We start from the raw sequence: 19,472 nt of genomic DNA, 5'->3' as shown, positions 1-19,472 counted from the left end.
TATCTTGACGGAAGATGTTATAGTTGGGTATGGAAATCTCAGAATTTTTGGTGGCCTTCCTGAGCCAGGATTCAAACACGGCAAGGACATCAGGGTTAGCAGAGTGTGCTAAAGCAGTGAGTAAAACAAACTTAGGGAGGAGGCTTCTGATGTTGACATGCATGAAACCAAGGCTTTTTCGATCACAGAAGTCAACAAATGAAGGTGCCTGGGGACATGCAGGGCCTGGGTTTACCTCCACATCACCCGCGGAACAGAGAAGGAGTAGTATGAGGGTGCGGATAAAGGCTATCAAAACTGGTCGCCTAGAGTGTTGGGGACAGAGAATAAGAGGAGCAGGTTTCTGGGCATGGTAGAATATATTCAGGGCATAATGCGCAGACAGGGGTATGGTGGGGTGCGGGTACAGCGGAGGTAAGCCCAGGCACTGGGTGATGATGAGAGAGGTTGTATCTCTGGACATGCTGGTTGTAATGGGTGAGGTCACCGCATATGTGGGAGGTGGGACAAAGGAGGTATCAGGGGTATGAGGAGTGGGACTAGGGGCTCCATTGTGAACTAAAACAATGATAACTAACCTGAGCAACAGTATACACGGCATATTGACATTTGAGAGAGACATACAGCGAGGCATACAGTAATTACAGGTGTTGAATTGGGAAAGCTAGCTAAAACAGTAGGTGAGACAACAGCTAATCAGCTAGCACAACAACAGCAGGTAAAATGGTGTTGACTAGGCAACGGGGCCGACAGATAAAACAAACAAGCAGAATGGAGTACCGTGATTAATGGACAGTCCAGCGTGCATCAGCTATGTAGCCAAGTGATCAGTGTCCAGGGGGCAGCGGTGGATGGGGCAGGGGAGCTGGACTGGCGAGTGTTATCAAGGTTAAAAAACTAACAATGACTAAATAGCTTGTAGCTAGTTAGCTGGTTAGCTTCTGGAGGTTCTTGAGTGTGTTCTAAAAATTAAAAATAATAGCGATTCCGTATCACATTGGGTGAGGCAGGTTTCCGGAAAGTATAAACAATTTTTTATTTATTATTTTTTTAATCGGGAGGAGATAGAAAGTACATATGGGCCACAGAGAGTATGGGACGCGGCGATGCAGACGGTTAGCAGGCCTGTGCTAACAAGCTAAGAGTTAGCAGGCCGGGGTAAACAAGGTAGTAGTTAGCGGACCTGGGCTAAACAAGCTAGCAGTTAGCAGGCCGGATTAGCAGGCAAGGAGATAGCGAGGGCTAGAGAGTTATTCTTTGGGGGACGTCGCGATGGGGTGAGTCTGTTTATTCCTCTTCATGCGGTGACATCGATAGACCGGTCGTGGGTCCGGGTATTGTAGCCCAGGAGTATGCTACGGTGGCAGCACAGGGGCTCTGGCCGGGCTAGCTTCAAGCTACGTGGGTGGAAACGCTAGCCAGGAGTAAGCAACCAGGGTTGCGGTTTAGCTCGATAGCTAGTTGTGAAGATCCAGCTGAAAAAAAAAATGTTTCGTTTGCAGTGGGAATCCGGGGATAAAAAAATAAATAGGTCCGTTATGCTCTGGTTAGCGTCGCGTTGTTCGAACTGGCGAGAGCTTTCCGAGCTAAAGGTTAGCTGATGACCGGTTAGCTGAAGACCGCTAGCATAGCTGGTAGTTAGCTGGCTAGCTTCAGTTGAGGGGTTCCGGTTCCAAAGTAAATATAAATACTTTAGGAAAAAGTAGCTACATTGGGTGAGGCGGGTTGCAGGAGAGTATTTGGAAGCTTAGGTTTAGCAAAATGTTTTTAAAGATATGCGAAGAAAAAAAAAAGTTAAACGAAAAGGAGACGATATATACAGAGAGACGATACGACAGGATGACTGACTGCTACGCCATCTTGGTGATGGGTTCATTGACGATACAACAACGTAACAAATACATTGATAATCTCAGCAAGGTTTTACCTGTGGTCGTGGAGCTGGGTGGAAAAGTGACTAAAATGTAGTTAATATAAACATTCGCATTTGAATGGCTTTTCTCATAATAAAGATGTTGAATAAATACTGTACTGCTGTTTTGAGTTAGAAATGTAACACTTTAGAAAACAAAAGCATCGAAAACATTGCAAGTTGAGGAATTTTCACAACAGTAGCCAGGTCATAGTCTATTGTCCTGCTCATAGAAAACAATTGCATGATGGCTACACCTGCCACAGTTGTGATGTCTTTAGTATTATTCTACAATGTAGAAAATAGCAAAAATATAGAAAAATCCTGGAATGAGTAGGCGTGTCCAAACTTTTGACTGGTACTTGCTTAATTAATTTGAAACCCTCTGGGTTTCTGTTAGGATGGAACGGAAAATATGGTGCTGTACAACGTGACGGTCGGCAGTACAGTACTGGGCTATTTAGCTAAAGAATCCCTGTGCTATGCGGACGGGAGACCAGTTTCAATTGTAAATTGGTCTAATAAAAAATCCTACTCCCTAATCCTACTGTTAAGCCTCATAGCTGGCTGAGGTAGACTTAGTTACTTTATTTAGGTTTTGGCTCCGAAGAAATAGACTCCATTTACGCCCTCTTGCTGTCTTGGGGGGGGGGGGGGGGGAAATCACACACACCTAGCTCAGCTATGAGACAATTCTTTAGTTAAAGTTGAATAGTCTATTCAGCTAATAGCCCATCCTGCTACGCTTGTGAAAAACTAATAATAATAGTTTCCCTTTCCACATGTTAAATATTCCAATTGATAAAGTGTTTTAGCCACAATCGGCCTCAACCCCAATTAATACATTTGGCACAGTCGATAGCATGCTGGACTTCGGGCTGGAATGTTGAGGGCTCGAAACCGGCTCCCTGCTTGTTTCATTACAATATTATGCCGGTCTCAGAGCAAATAGCCTAGATTGTTACTCCCATCTCGTTCCTGCTCTCTTCCACTTGTCATTCTCCGCCTGAGTGGCTACTGTTTTTTATTCTGTATACATGAATTACAAATCAGCCTTTACTTAAATCATGTTCCATCTATTGCATAGTTACAATGTGTAATCATTGATGTCCCAGGAGCAGGAGTGGTAAACACTGTTGAAGTGTATAATTGTAATACATTCAGGCAGACACAGCATCATTCAAAGAATAGAGTTTGATACACCTGGTATTGGATATGACTGAACAAAAAAAAAAGAAACTTGCTAAATACCGATTTTCATAAATTAACTTGATGACAACAAAATATGCACAATTGTTTGTCTGTAACATATTCATTTCAACTGGAAATGTTTTTGACTCGTTATGACGTTATAATTACTTAACTTACAGTCCACCATGTTTTGTCAGCCCTCTTCGCTGAAGAAAGTCACCAGGGACAGGTGGCTCGCGTCAAATTCGTCATTGGAACCACTCAATATGATTGGTTATATAAAAACCTTGGGACCCAAATGCATAATGAGTGCTCTAACTCCCCCTTGCGGTGGTCTGGAGCAATGAAGCCCTGATGTTGGGTACCTCTTAAGTCCCGCGGTGTAAGCTCGCAAAATTTAAAGAAGGAACCACTGTATGATGAAACTGGCTCTCATGAGGTCCGACACAGGAATGGAAGACCCAGAGTTACCTGTGCTGCTGAGGATGAGAATTAACTGCACCTCAGAACGCAGCCCACATAAATGCTTCACAGAGTTTGAGTAACAGACACATCTCAACATCAACTGTTCAGAGGAGATGACGTGAATCAGGCCTTCATGATCAAATTTCTGCAAAGAAACCATTACTAAAGGACACCAATAAGAGACTTGCTTTGGCAAATAAACACAAGCAATGGACATTAGACCAGTAGAAATCTTTCCTTTGGTCTGATTAGTCCAAATGTGAGATTTTTTTGTCTTTATGAGATGCAGAGTAGGTGAACGGATGATCTCCACATGTGTTGTCTACATCATGAAGCATGGAAGGAGTGTGATGGGAGTGGGGTTGAAATTGTGTTAGCCGGTGATTGTCAAGCAAATAACTGCCTGTCTCACAGTAATTGATCGTTAATTAAACACATTTTGCATCTCCTGGCTTCCACACTTCCCTACAAGCCACTGATGCAGACCTTTGGAACATCTACATTCTAAAAAGTCTAATAAAACCATGCAATATAGCCTACACCATCACAATAAATCCATTATTTATTTTAGATAGGTCTGAAGAAACATGATATGAAGAAAATGTGGTCTATTTCAGAAGAACAGAATAGCATACTCTGCATTGTCCTTATATTAGGCCCGGATATGACTATGCCATATGGCTGTGGGTTACACTAGTTGATTTAGCAGATTTGCTTAGAATTACATGGCATTATTTTATACTATTTTATAATATGAAGAATATAATTGAACCCAGCTGAATAAAATAGAAAGGGTATTTTCTACAAACGATTTGAGGGAGTGCGGACATGCGGCTATTCTGTGTTGAGCGGTTAACAAAGAAACAGTGACTATTATTTGCTTAATTTAGAGTCATTTATGTAACTGTAATTGTGATACAAATTTTGGGCTATATCTCTCATTCACAATTGACAAGCACTTGATAATGGCTCAAATTTCCGAGCTGCATCCCCTTTGTGGCCATAATCCCCCTAAAGAACCCATGTTTTTTTGCAGTTGTGCCCTTGGTCTGCATATCGTAATTATAATTCCCTTCTCCCCGCTGCATGCCAAAGCACCTCTCACTCACATGGTTCTCAGTCACGTGATCCGGTCTTTTTTACAGGCTACAAGTTAAGACACATCGGGGACGCAACTATGCGTGTCCTAATCCAATTCCGAGGCGCATATTGAAGATATTAGAACTGTTCACATTTACTTTTTTTGTATTGTTAGCTAGCTAGCCTAACAAACAGCAAAAGCACTAGCCTATGTCAACCTAATATTCCCCATAGTACAAAAGTTGACATTCTATTCTGTGCAAGAAATAACTCTTCCAAACACAGTGCGGGACATTCTCAAAAGTGACCACAAATGTGATTTTGCATGCAATGCTTTTACTATAAAAAGGTGCATTTTGGTGAAAATGATCTTCCCAAAACTTTAAACTCACGTGCTGCGTATGTATGCCAGCTAGGCTCGGTTTTTTTGCACATTCAATTAGCTGGCTAGCTAGCTGAAAACCATTTACATCTAGCCAGCTAGTAAATATGAAGCTAAATATATACTGAACAAAAATATAAAACGCATCATGTAGTGTTGGTTCCATGTTTCATGAGCTGAAATAAATGGATCCAGAAATGTTCCATATGCACAAAAAGCTCTCTCATATAGTGCACAAACTTGTTTACATCCCTGTTAGTGCGCATTTCTCCTTTGCCAAGATAATCCATCCACCTGACAGGTTTGGCATATTGAGAAGCTGATTAAACAGCATGATCATTACACAGGTGCACATTGGCTTTTTATTGTCCGCAGCACACTCTAAAATATGCAGTTTTGTCACACAACGCCACAGATTGGCATGCTGACTGCAGGCATGTCCACCAGAGCGGTTGCCAGATAGTTGAATGTTAATTTCTCTACAATAAGCCGCCTCCAACATTGTTTTTGAGAATTTGGCAGTACGTTCAACCAGCATCACAACTGCAGACCACATGTAATGCCAGCCCAGGACCTCCACATCTGGACAGCTAATGTAATTGAGGAGAATTTATATCTGTAATAAAGCCCTTTAGTGGGGAAAAAAAATCATTCTGATTGGCTGGGCCTGGTTCCGGCTTCCAAATGGGTGGGCCTGGCTCCCAGGTGGGTGGGCCTTTCCCCTCCCAGGAATAACAGTTACATGCAGTGGAGTTACTTTTAGTCATTTCCATATTAATTCAACATTTAGCAATCATTTTTTTGGCAACATCTATATGTGTCATTTTCATGCATGTTATAATGACTGCACCCATAGTTTAGGGCCCAATTTATTTATTTAAATTGACTGATTTCCTTATATGAACTGTAACTCAGTAAAATCTTTGAAATTGTTGCGTTTATATTTTTGTTCAGTATAGATGGTTGTTTGGTTGGAAGCAGGTTGAGTGTGTACCAGAGGAGGCTGGTGGGAGGAGGTATAAGAGGACGGACTCAATGAATTGTCAGGAATAGAAAAAAAAGGAACGTTGTCAAACACATGGAAACTACTTTTTTTCCTCTATTCCATTTATTCCATATCAGACGTTACAATGAGCCCTTCCTCATATGGCGCCTCATACTAACCTCCACTGGTGTGTAAAGGGCATTTTAGTACAGTTGTAGCAGTCAACAGGCAACAACAAGCTATAGGGGATTAATTAATTAATGTTTTAACCTATTTTTCTGGAATTTGTTTTACAGCATAAACCTGCTGTCACCACAAGTAGGAGATGAGCGAGGGAGAACAAGAAACATTACAGGTGTCTTTGTACTTTTAGCTTATTGCTTGAAGTTGGGGGTCAATAAATGTTATTTTGTCATGCAAAGTTTCAATACTTGGTCTATTTTTGTTTGATTTCATCCTTTACAGCTTCTATTGTCTGTAGCCTGCTGGATATTGATGGGAACTGGAACGCGCTGTCGTACAGGTTGTGCCAGAGCATCCCAAACCTGCTTAATGGGTGACGTCAGGTGAGTATGCAGGCCATGGAAGAACTGGACATTTTCGGCTTCCAGGATTTGTGTTAAGAACCTTGAGACATGGGGCCATGCATTATCATGCTGAAACATGAGGTTATGGCAGTGGATAAATGGCATGAAAATGGGCCTTAGGATCTCGTCACGGAGTGCACTCTGTGCATTCAAATGGAGATTTGATAAAATGCAATGGTGTACATTGTCCATAGGTTATGCCTGCCCATACCATAACCCCACAGCCACCATGGGGCACTCTGTTCAAAGCGTTGACATCAGCAAACCGCTGGACAACAACGCCTGCAATCTGTCCAGTACAGTTGAAACTGGGAAGAGCACACTTCTCTAGCATGCCTGTGGTCATCGAAGGTGAGCATTTGCCCACTGAAGTCAGTTATGACGCCAAACTGCAGTCAGGTTAAGACCCTGGTGAGGACAATGAGCATGCAGATGAGCTTCCCGGAGACAATTCCTGACAGTTTGTGCAGAAATTCTTTGGTTGTGCAAACCTACAGTTTTATCATCTTCCTGGTATGACATGGCACCGGTTGAGATGGCTGCCGTTTTACAGACTCCTAACCAACTGTGCTATTGTGTGTGTTTTTTTTTGCATTATTTGTAACTTATTTTGTACGTAATGTTTCTGCCACAGTCTCATATGACCGAAAAGTGCTTCTGGATATCAGGGCAGCGATTACTCACGTACTGGACAAAGATTTTTTCTTTAACAAGTCGGATGCGAAATATTTACTTCAGACATCCGACAAGGCCCAAATCCCCGTCATTCGCATGAGAAAGAGACATATCAGGGACGTAGTTCAGGGTGCCTTGTAAGGATCCAACGGCGAGTGGGTAATCTGCCTCTACCATCAGTCCTATTAGCCAACAAAATAGATGAGTTACGTCCACGAATATCCTACCAACGGGACATTAAAAAACTTAATATCTTATGTTTCATCAAGTCGTGGCTGAACAACGACATGGATAACATACAGGTGGCGGGGTTTACGCTGCATCAGCAAGATAGAACAGTTGCATCCTGTAAGACAAGGGATGGTGGTCTGTGCACAAAGTCTAATATTAAGGAAGTCTCAAGGTTTTGCTCACCTGAGGTAGAGTATCTCATGATAAGTTGTAGACCACACTATTTACCTAGACAGTTTTTAACTATATTTTTTGTAGCTGTCTATTTACCACCATAAACTGTTCCCGGCACTAAGACCACACTCAATGAGCTATATAAGACCATAAGTAAACAGGAAAAAACTCATCCAGAGGTGGCAATCCTAGTGGCTAGGAACTTTAATGCAGGGAAACTTAAATCAGTTTTACCTTCTACCAGCATGTTAAAATGTGCAACCAGAGGGGGGAAAAAAAACCACTCTAAACCACCTTTATGCCACAAACAGAGACACATACAAAGCTCTCCCTCACTCTCCATTTGGCAAATCTGACCATAATTCTATCCTCCTGATTCCCACTTAGAAGCAAAAACTGAAGCAGGAAGCACCAGTGACTCACTCAATAAGGAAGTAGTCAGATGACACAGATGCTAAGCTCCAGGACTGTTTTGCTACCACAGACTGGAATATGTTCCGGGAATCCTCAAATGGCATTGAGAAGTACACTACATCAGTCACTGGCTTCATCAATAAGTGCATTGATAACGTTGTTCCCACAGTGACCACACGTACATACCCCCAACCAACTGGATTACAGGCAACATCCACACTGAGGTAAAGGGTACAGCTGCCTCTTCCAAGCAGCGGGACTCTAACCCGGAAGCTTATAAGAAATCCCGCTACACCCTCCAACAAACAGGCAAAGCATCAATACAGGACTAAAATTGAATTGTACTACACAGGCACCGAGGCAGGTTGGGTGTGGCAGGGCTCAATTTCGATAAAACTTAACATTAAATGCACTATGCATTATGTGGGTTCAATGCTGTAACAGAATAAAACAATGAATAAAAGTGCCATTACCGCTTATCACTTATTTAACATAATTAATTCACGACTTTAATAAAATAATTCAGTTGTGTACATTTTATTTGTTATTTGATGACTATTATTTTATTCCAAGTCATCATCTCATCTCTATAGATCTACTGCATATGATATGTTACAGCCGAGAAGTTAACATTACTAGTGAATGTGCATGGTTCTGGTTAAACTTGTAACAGAAAGTTTGAAAGACATAAGTGATTAAACTATTTAGATAAAATAATATAATGATTAGTGGGTCTCAATGTTGTGGTAGGCTTATATTTAGCCTAGGTATAATTTCACAAGCCCTGAATTCATTAGATTACTCCTGACTGGTTGAAATGCAGTGTACTTAACATTTATTTGTGCAAGAAATCTTATTTAGAGAAAACGAAAAATGTAGATATATTGTGAGTCGCTTATAAAATGTGAAAAAAAAAAAAACATGATTTTTAGGCTATTTCACCCAGACCTGCAGAGTACTCCCCCACCCTAAACTCCATTACATCCCACAGGCAAATTAAACCGTACAAATACTGTAGCTTCACTCCACAATAGTTTGTGAAATATACAGTCTCAAGAGAACCAGATAACTTAGACCTGTGACTCAACATATAACCTGCTGCAAGCAACACTGATTGACTTGTGAGTATGTGTACCTGATAATATTGCTGTGCTCTGGGGTCCACAGGTGCGGGTGGGTACTGAGCAGGAAGATATGATCCTCTGCCATCTGGGTACTCCGGGTAGGCACCTCCGTAGTATCCCCCATACACCTGCCCTGGGGGAGGTGGGCCATACCCCAGCTGGCTTCCCAGAGACGAGGGAGGTCGCGGTGGGTCTGTAGGGGCTGGCTGGGCTGAAGGAACCCCGGTTCCTGGTGGATGGGGGTTGGCTAGAGGCACATGTCCCCGAGGTCCAGGGTAAGCCGCAGAGGGGGTGGGTGCATTCCCTGTGGCAGGACCCTGCATTGGGGGTGGGTACTGCCCTTGCGGTGGTGGTGCTCCACTGAGAGGGGCTGCAGGGTCATCTCCTTGGCCTTGGTGCCCAGGCTGTGGCTGGGGTACCATGGGTGGCTCAGAGGGTGGTTGTTGGGTGTTTGGGGCCACTGGGGGGGGCATGGGATCGGCAGGCATCTGTGCTGTGGAGGCGTCCCCATTGCCTCTACTCACCTGCTGAGCATCTTTGGTGACCTGCAGGTAAAACCCAGGAGCATTACTCGCGAGTGGCGGGCCCTGCTGGAGGGAGAGAGGTGGCAGCCCTGCGGCTTGGTTTGGAATCTGAGATTGGTGCATAGAAAAATCAAGCAGTTCGTAATTTGAGAGCTGATTATAATTGGCGGCACCAGGAGCAGCAGGAAGAGGAGCCTGCAAATTAACAGGTAGAGAAGAATGGTTGGTTCTACACGTTGATTGGACCTTTGAGAGAGGGGAGCGAGCAGGCTGGGACTGGGATGGTGGGGGCGTGGTCTCTGGTTTAACCCCTTCCCCGTCATCCCGAACAAGATTGAGAGGGCTCTGACTAGAGGCGACGCTGAAGCTCATCGGTGTAAGGGCAAATAATGGGTTCTGATTGGAGCGCAAGGGAGGACCGGGCTGTACGGCACTGGCCCCTTGAGCCTGCAAGGGTGGCCTCACAGGTACTGTGGCCTCCCTGAGGCTGACCTGATTGGCTGCGAGTGCAGGGTTACTGGGAGGAATCACGCTGTAATTGGAGGTGGGTGGGGCAATCAACACAGGCTGGTGGAGTGATTCAGACACCAGGAGAGAGGCATAGCCCAGATTGGGCTGCGAGTCAGACGTGTCCCCCTCACTCACCTTAGGAGGGTTCTCCAGGTTCTCCGAGGGGTGCTGGGAGGGCGGAGGGGCGCGTTGAGGGGGCTGAAGGTCCAAGGAGCCATCCTCGGGGGGCTGGATGACCTCTGCACTGGGCTCTCGCAGTGGGGCAAGGACCGGAGGGGCAGCGGGGACCAGCAGGATGTTGGTTCCCAGGCTAGCGGGGTCATGTTGGGCCCACAGGGTGGTGGCAGGGCTCTCACAGGGCCGGTGGGCCACATGTGCCCGGGACGAGGGCCTGGAGTGGGAGTGACTCAGAGGGTATGCAAGAGGAGGTGGCCCAGCTCCATCCCCAGCTTGAGTGTGCCCTGTAGCTGCTCCGTAAATATTCTCAAGGTTGTCTGGAGGCTGCTCCAGGTTCCCAGGCAGAGAGTCAGAGCCCCTCTCCGCCACCATCCGGGCACGGTCCACCTCCGCTGGGCGCACTGCGACACTGTGTGAGCGCACAGGCTCAAAGGAAGAGTTGGCACTAGCCTGGAAAATGCCGGTGGGTTTGGGAGGACTGGGCGTAGGGGGTTGGCTGTGGCACATTCTCTCCGGGATGCTCTGGTAAGCAGCAGCCATATCCCCGGCCGGAGAGGTGTCAATCTGCTCAAAGTAGCCTCCGGCAGCGGCTGAGGAGAATGCGTCCTCTGAGGGCCGAGGGCTCTCCTGCTGGATGAAGGTGCCCACCACTCCTTGGTGCCGGCGTGGAACTGTACCAGTGCCGCTGCCGTGGCTCAAGTTGCTGTAGCTAGAGGACACGCTGGCAGAACGTATGGGCCGGGGGACAGAGTCAGGGGTCTCCAGATTGGGGCCTGCCTCGTAGCAATCTCCCCCGTGGGCGGCTGCTACAGCAGGGTTGCTCAGGGGCTCGCTGGGCAGGACCTCCTGGTTGGGCACACACTCCAGGTTCTCCACATGGTCAAACTGGGCCTCAGCAGGTTCCTGCTGGATGGGTTGGCCAGCTCCAGGAAAGTTACCATCGTTCATGTAGGTTAATGATTGGCCAGCTTGTGGGGGGGGGGCACGGTAACTGTGGGTGGCCTCTGCACCCACCACCGGGTTGGCTTGGGGTTGAGGGGATGACATCTGCTGGTGATTATAGGAGGGCTGGAAGTCCTGGAGCCCATTCACTGCTCTGGCTCCCTCTCCGGCGAGGGTCTCCTCGTTCTCCACGTCGTTTCCTTTGAAAAACATGGAGATGGTGCCGTCTGGGATGAAGGGGACCAGCGCTGGGCCAGGGGATGATGCATGGTAAGATCCATAGTGGGATCCATGGTGAGACCCGGCTGAGTCGTGCCGATAGTGAGTTCTGGCTGAGTCGGGCCGAGCCAGGCCAGGGCCAGCTCCCATCTGGTGGTAGACCAGGTCCTGGGGGTGCTGGTTGAACCAGGAGTCCAGGGTGGCTGAGCTCTGGCTGAAGTAGGTCTGAGCCTGAAAATGGGCGTTGTGTTGCTGGGGTGTGTTCGCACCTGCCAGGTCAGACCACTGGGAGCTAGTTGGCCTGTCTGGGTGCTGAGGTGGTGGTTGGGGCTGGTGTTGCTGCTGGGGGTGTGTTGGAGGGGTGTTGTGGGGCAAGGGTGTGTGTGGAGATATTTGGGACTGGGGAGGGGCATTACAAACCTGGGGTAGAGGATCACTAGTGGGTTGGAAATAGTTCTGAACCGACGGCGGGCGGCTCCCATGGTCGGGCACCCACTGAGACAAAACGGGAGGCACAGGCTTAAAGGGCATCGCCTGAGGGTGATAGTCTCCTCCGTGGTCCTGGCCATAAGGCGCTTGGCCAGACATAGGGGCTGAGGCCATGGGAAGGTGTCCTGGGGTCATCGAGGGTGCTGGCTCCCTAGAGTTAAAATAGCCCTGTTCTGCACTTGGTGGTGCATTGCCTGGCGGGCCAGGTTGCTGTACAGGGAAAGGGACAGGGGACGCAGTACCGTGAGGGGTTAAGATGCTTACCCCAGGGGTAGAGGGCGGTGGTGGGCCAAGGGGCACAGCCCCAGCCTGTGCACTATCCAGTGGTTGTGATTGGTGCAGCCCCTGACCCATGCCAGCCTGGTGGTACATACCGGGAGGCAGGGCTGGCAAAGGCAGAGGGCTGCTATTGGGTGGCGGCAGGTGACCTGTAGCCATAGGAGGAGGGGCTTGCCTGCCAAATGCAAAGGGGTCTGTCATGGGCTGGGCTGGTAGTCCCGCCATGACCGCTGCTCCTGTATGCTTGTGGGGCCTTGTCCTCCGGAAGGCATTGGGCCCAACGCCGGCAGGAGGTGGGCCAGATGCACCAGGGGGGCCGGTCCGAGGAGGGGGCTGCATGGCTGCAGTTCTGACAGGTCCAAGGACCAGGCCACTCGATAGTGACGTCACTGAAGAGGTTGAGCTCAGACTTGGCTGTAGGGAGAAGAGAGAAAACAGTAGGGTCATTACTGTGCTTTTGTTGGACTGACACACCACACCTATATTTGCTCCAAGCTATGTACCCAACCATCTTTTACAGCGTGGCAGTTCTAATGTAAGCCTGATAACAGGCTAAAGATTCTAGAAGATTGTGGAGCTCCAGAACAAAAGCATTGAATTCCAGAACACAAGCACCCCACTTTCCTTGACCAACAGGATTGTATTTGTTACATCCGATTCTCTGCAGCACCCTGAAGTCCAGTCTAGCAATTTGGCCATATTTCTGCTAGTGTACAGGAAATGCAGAAATTCCTGAGTAGCTTAAGGATTTACAGAGGATAAACCCTTTACACCCGCTTATCCACACAAACAGACCAAGATATTTGTGTATCGGTGAAGTTGTGTATGTGCGGGATCTCACTGTACCGAGTAGCTCAGTTGTTGGAGCATGGCGCTTGCCATTCCAGGGTTGTGAGTTCAATACCCCAGTGCAAAAAAAGTAATGAAAATGTATCCACTCACTTTTGTATGTCGCTGTGGATAAGAGCGTCTGCTAAATGACAAAAATGTATCTCCAACAACCGCTTGACTTGAAGGCAAAAGCATATTTAAAAATGCTTTTGTGGTGAGTGTGCTACATCCAAAAGCAAATGGTGTGGCAGAGATAAAGACTACTAATCTCACATTGAACTTTGGAGTTATGGTCATTTTCACAACAGGAAAATAAAGCTACGCTACAAGCAATAATGCATACACATTTTACAACATCCAGAGCCATGTTAGCTATGCATTTGAGCAAATAATAATGAGATTAATGAGATTTTCCACAGACCTATTCTGGGGGAATTTCATAACACTCATGAATCCTTATATTCCAAACATTACTGAGAGGGGAGCGTGTTGCGTTGGGCTATCTACTGCCACTATATGTCTGTTTGTCATAATATGACACTTGTCACTGAGGGAGCATGGCGAGGGGTTTGCTGACATAAGCAGCTGAAATGTCAGTATGTCAGAGGATTAGCGAGCGGAACTCTGATCCGCCAGATCTAGCTAGCTTTTGTTGGACGACCACTTTGCGCCTTGTATGCGCCACTGCTGTCACGACCTAGAAGGCAATCGTAGCTATATAGCTTGTTCCAGTCGCTGGGTTTCATCATGAAAGCTAGGTAGGATCCTAGCTTGCTCGCTTCCATGGATTAAACATCAAGGCCGACAGACGGCAAATTTCAATTTGGAGACATCGTAGATAAATATTGCATAACGATGTTAGCAATAGGTTATGAAAGCGGAAAAAGACCCTAGAGCTTTTGTGCTAAGCGTCAGTGCTATCCGGAATCCTTGGGACGTCCCTACCCTAAACCCTACCATTTTAAATGTCAACTTCAATGGGGTAGGGACGTCCCAAGGATCCCGACTAGCATGGACCGTGTGCTAAGTGTCAACGTCAAACTGAGCTGCCTTCTAAGCTAGCCAACTAGGCTACCACTATGAAATAGATAGCAACAAGCTAACTGCTATAAAATATAGTTAGTTAGCTAAAGTACTGTCCTATCATTGACAAACCACCAGGGTACATCCTTCAGACAACGTGTCCAATGTTAGTTAGCTATTTAACAACACAACTTCGTGAGTGAATAATTTTGAGAGTCCGTACAGCTACCGGACATCGGCGTCTACAGTCGCTAGCTACCTACCTAACGTTAGCTATCGAATTTAGCTAACGTTGGTTAACTGATTTATTGCAGCCAACATTTGTTCACAGATTGAGAGAGCAGCACGTCAAATGGATGACACAAAACGTATTGATTAACTTAGATAACATACAGCATATTACAGAACTGGATGTGTATCATCAATACGCTGTTATTACAAGACTTAGCTACAAATCCGGTATCAGGAACTTCGGATATAGCTAGCTATAGCCTCTTCACGATTTACTTGATGACTGACAGGTAAGTTATAGCTAGCCAATATGTACTTAAATAGCGATTTATTTCTACAATACTCTGAATACCAAAATACTGACCATTTGTCCCTACGAACAACACATTATCTTACCTCTTCACGATAAAATAAAAGATGAAATGAAGGATTAAATAGGAAGTTCTTACAAATGTACAGGACAGTGAGGCTGAAACACAGCCGCCATATTCAATGAACACATCCTACTAGGCTACGTGTATGCTACCAGCAACGTCACTCTGGTGCCACGTTCAAAACAACTGGGAATTAAAAAATCTCCGACTTCAGTGCGTTCAAAACAACTAGGAACTCTGAAAAAAACGAGCGCCGACTGGGAAAATTCGATTTGAACGGTCATTCAAGTCGGAATTCTAACTCGGAAACTCGAGCCTCTTTCGAGAGCTCCGACCTCAAAGTCATGATTTGACCTTGTATTTTTCGGAGTTCCAGTTGTTTTGAATGCGACATAATAACAAACACGGTTGCCTCAAGGGGCCAGGGTTCCGGTCTAGAATCACGGTTTCGACTGATCCTACAGTCTTGCTTCGTTACTGCAGTTTAACTGACGTCCGGCCCAGAAAGACAATAGAGCCCCACAGTGGAGGTGTCATAATACTCATGAAAACCTTGTGGTCAAGCGAAAATGGTTCCAAACGTTTTTCCACCATTCATTTCCCGTAGGGTTTTTTAGTAACACTTAAAATAAGGGCTGTGTTTCGTTTCATGTAAACTTCCCCTGGAGTGACGATTTGATAGCCAAGTAAATCTCTTTCGGACAAGGTGACTTTTATCAATATTTTCAGCACTATTTACTCAAATATTAGAAAATTAAAATTATCATCAAAGTAGAAATCATGCAAAACTACAAATCCCTGCAAGCTCCTGCACATAATCTCTTGGTGACACCTTTGCAACCAGATATTGGGTCAATTTAAAACCAGCAGAAGACAGTTCACAGAATTCTCAATTTTAAGAAATTTAGTCAATTTATTCATTACTACATTTAGCTAACATTAGATAGTTAATCCAGAGATTCTTAGCCTTGCCTCGATTCAGCAGTCTAGTCCAGATCATCATGGCATTTGTAGTTCTTCATGATAGCCACATTAGCAGTGAATTAGCATTTCATTTTTTTTCATCTATATATTCCCGCATGGGAAATATGAATGCTGGAAAAACGATTGGAACCATTTCCCCGTTTGACCACTAGGTTTTATGGGTATTATGACTCATACTATGGCACTCTATTTCCATAGATAGCCACATCACCCGATTAGTCTACAAACAGGGATGGGCAAAAATGTAAAAATACAATGACAAAATACAGATACAAAATACCATAGAGAAATGTATTAACATAAACTACAAAATACATGTATTTTGTATTTTAAAATAGAAAAATGTATTTGCAAGTAGCCGGCCTAAACAGCAACAACATTATCAGTAACGGTTCCAAAAACATTTTCCTAGTTATTGGAGAATAAAGGACCGCGCACTTAGTCTGAAAGGAGTTCTGGTCTTGAAGCTACTGATGAGTTGTGATCTGTTAATAAATCTTGTTATTTTATATTTTAAGTTATGTTTCACTAGTTATCTATATACCCACCTAGTCAACTAGTCCTCCGCCAAACCGAAGTTGAGAGTGAGCTAGCTTGCTGAATTCTCCTCAGAGCTCATGTTGTGCAACATTTCTCTAGGCTATGCAATTGTGCAAGAAAACAGAGTGATGGCCCCTATTAAAAAGAGGAGTATTCCATCAGCTTTCTATAGGCTAGGCCAACTATATTATTTTCTCAACTTTCCTAATATTAAGCACATTTATTATCTTTACAACAGGAGTATAGCCTACCTAGCTGGCATGAAAATGAACTACGGGAAAATCGTACTCCATTCGCTATTTAAGTGCAATGATTACATGTATTTTCCCCCCTGTTTTGAGACAGGTGCATGATAATGGTCCATTCTATATCAAATCAATTTTCACACATATATTATTTAGTATATGTAAAGACAAGTTTAAATCAAGAATAGTGTGATGGGTGACAATATTAGCCTATTACTTATTAATGATATATTATCACTTGTGAATTATGCCCAGTTTAAGGCATGTCTTTTTTTGCAACTTTTTCAAATCATAGTTGCACACCTCATGTAGCCTAGCCCATAGGCCTATATGTTTTGATAAGGTTTGCATCAAACACTAAAGTGGACAAATAACTTCTAAAAATGAAGCACATTAATCCGCTTTACAATGAGCCCAACTGGCGCCGAAGATGTGGATGTCGATTATGACAGCCTCCCGCACCTCTCTGATTCAGAGAAGTTGGGTGGAAAGCGGAAGACACATTTCAGTTGAAATATTTCAGTTGTACAATTGACTAGGTATCCCCCTTTCCCCTTACACAGTGTGTGAGTTTAACGTTTGGGGAAGATAATTTTAGCAATACAAATGCACCTTTATAATAAAAGCATTACATGCATAATCACATTTGCTCTCACTTTTGAGAATGGTGTTTTCCACTAATGGAATATTCATGGTTATAGCCTACTGCCTTCTGGGCATTGCTGCACTCATAACGTGAAGAAATAGGCTAATAGTTTATCAACATTTTCAGCTAAACTTTCTGATCTGTTGCATCAGGCTCATTGCTTAAAACCGTTTTTGATGCTAGTGTTTGTATTAATTTGGCATCTATCGCTTCCCACAACTGTCCTAGACTATGTTTGGAATATATATTTCTCGCACAGAACCGCTACAGCCCAAGTTACCACCACCGTTAGTGCTATCAGCCAATTTGTGCTATCAGCCAATTTGTGCTATCAGCCAACTTAGTGACTTCCGGCGCCGACAGAGATGGCCGCCTCGCTTCGCGTTCATAGGAAACTATGCAGTTTTTTTTTAACGTGTTTTTTCTTACATTGGTACCCCAGGTCATCTTAGGTTTCATTACATACAGTCGGGAAGAACTACTGAATATAAGAGCACCGTCAACTCACCATTAGTACGACCAGGAATATGACTTTCCCGAAGCGGATCCTTTGTTCTGCCTTTCACCCAGGACAACGGAATGGATCCCAGCCTGCGACCCAAAACAAAGACGTCGTAAAAGAGGGAAATGAAGCAGTCTTCTGGTCAGGCTCCGGAGAAGGGCACACCGCGCACCACTCCCTAGCATACTTCTTGCCAATGTCCAGTCTCTTGACAACAAGGTTGATGAAATCCGAGCATTCCGGAGGGACATCAGAGACTGTAACGTTCTTTGCTTCACGGAAACATTGCTCACGGAAACATTGCTCACTCGAGAGACGCTAACGGAATCGGTGCAGCCAGCTGGTTTCTTCACTCATCGCGCCAACAGAAACAAACATCTTTCTGGTAAGAAGAGGGGCAGGGGCGTATGCCTTATGGTTAACGAGACGTGGTGTGGTCACAACAACATACAGGAACTCAAGTCCTGTTCACCTGATTTAGAATTCCTCACAATCAAATGTCGACCGCATTACCTACCAAGGGAATTCCCTTCGATTATAATCACAGCCGTATATATTCCCCCCCAAGTAGACACATCGTTGGCTCTGAATGAACTTTATTTGACTTTTTGCAAACTGGAAACCACATATCCTGAGGCTGCACTCATTGTAGCTGTGGATTTTAACAAGGCTAATCTGAAAACAAGACTCCCTAAATTGTATCAGCATATCGATTGCGCAACCAGGGCTGGTAAAACCTTGGATCATTGCTATTCTAACTTCCGCAACGCATATAATGCCCTCCCCCGCCCTCCTTTCGGAAAAGCTGACCATTTTGTTGCTCCCTGCCTACAGACAGAAGCTAAAACAAGAAGCTCCCGCACTCAGGTCTGTTCAAAGCTGGTCCGACCAATCTGATTCCACGCTTCAAGACTGCTTCCATCACGTGGACTGAGATATGTTCCGCACTGCGTCCAACAACAACATTGACGAATACGCTGATTCGGTGAGCGAGTTCATTAGAAAGAGCATTGACGAGGTCGTTCCCATAGCAACGATGAAAACATTCCCAAACCAGAAACCGTGGATTGATGGCAGCATTTGCGTGAAACTGAAAATGCGAACCACTACTTTTAACCAGGGCAAGGTGACCGGAAACCTGACCGAATACAAACAGTGTAGCTATTCCCTCCGCAAAGCAATCAAACAAGCTAAGCATCAGTATAGAGACAAAGTAGAATCGCAATTCAATGGCTCAGACACAAGAGGGATGTGGCAGGGTCTACAGTCAATCACTGATTACAAAAAGAAAACCAGCCCTGTCACGGACCAGGATGTCTTGCTCCCAGGCAGACTAAATAACTTTTTTGCCCGCTTTGAGATAAACACAGTGCCACTGACACGGCGCGCAACCAAAACATGCGGACTCTCCTTCACTGCAGCCGACGTGAGTAAAACCTTTAAACGTGTTAACCCTCGCAAGGTTGCAGGCCCAGACGGCATCCGCAGCCTTGTCCTCAGAACAGAGTGTGTTTACGGACATATTCAATCAATCCTTATCCCAGTCTTCTGTTCCCACATGCTTCAAGAGGGCCACCATTGTCCCTGTTCCCAAGAAAGCTAAGGTAACTGAGTAACATGGTAACATTTCGACACTTTGTGCAAGGATTTAGTTGTTAAATGGGAAAGAGTAACCAACTTGTCAGCGACAACTGTCTTGAGTTTGGCATTTGTGACAATGGGGTTCAATTCCCCGA

The 19,472-nt window shown here is 45.2% G+C and overlaps 1 protein-coding gene across 5 annotated transcripts in view; it reads right to left on the bottom strand.

The window, feature by feature from the left end:
* The window catches only part of sec16a (SEC16 homolog A, endoplasmic reticulum export factor), a 68,396-nt gene extending 53,234 nt beyond the window's left edge, over nucleotides 1–15,162 (bottom strand). For 2 of the 5 annotated variants that reach the window (XM_046369672.1, XM_046369673.1), the window contains exons 1-2: nucleotides 14,842–15,160; nucleotides 9,232–12,774 (exon numbers count right to left, since the gene is read on the bottom strand). In XM_046369672.1, the coding sequence (XP_046225628.1) occupies nucleotides 9,232–12,699 (3,468 nt within the window). In that variant the 5' untranslated portion in view covers nucleotides 12,700–12,774; nucleotides 14,842–15,160. Of the gene's footprint in view, nucleotides 1–9,231; nucleotides 12,775–14,841 lie in introns of all 5 variants that reach the window. The other 3 variants (XM_046369674.1, XM_046369670.1, XM_046369671.1) reach the window with 3 other exon arrangements.
* Nucleotides 15,163–19,472: the final 4,310 nt, after the last annotated feature.

The sequence above is a fragment of the Oncorhynchus gorbuscha genome, linkage group LG11, assembly GCF_021184085.1.
Source record: "Oncorhynchus gorbuscha isolate QuinsamMale2020 ecotype Even-year linkage group LG11, OgorEven_v1.0, whole genome shotgun sequence".
Lineage (NCBI taxonomy): Eukaryota > Metazoa > Chordata > Actinopteri > Salmoniformes > Salmonidae > Oncorhynchus > Oncorhynchus gorbuscha.
The sequence above is the reverse complement of the archived record's forward strand: the minus strand, read 5'-3'. Positions and strand labels throughout refer to the sequence as shown.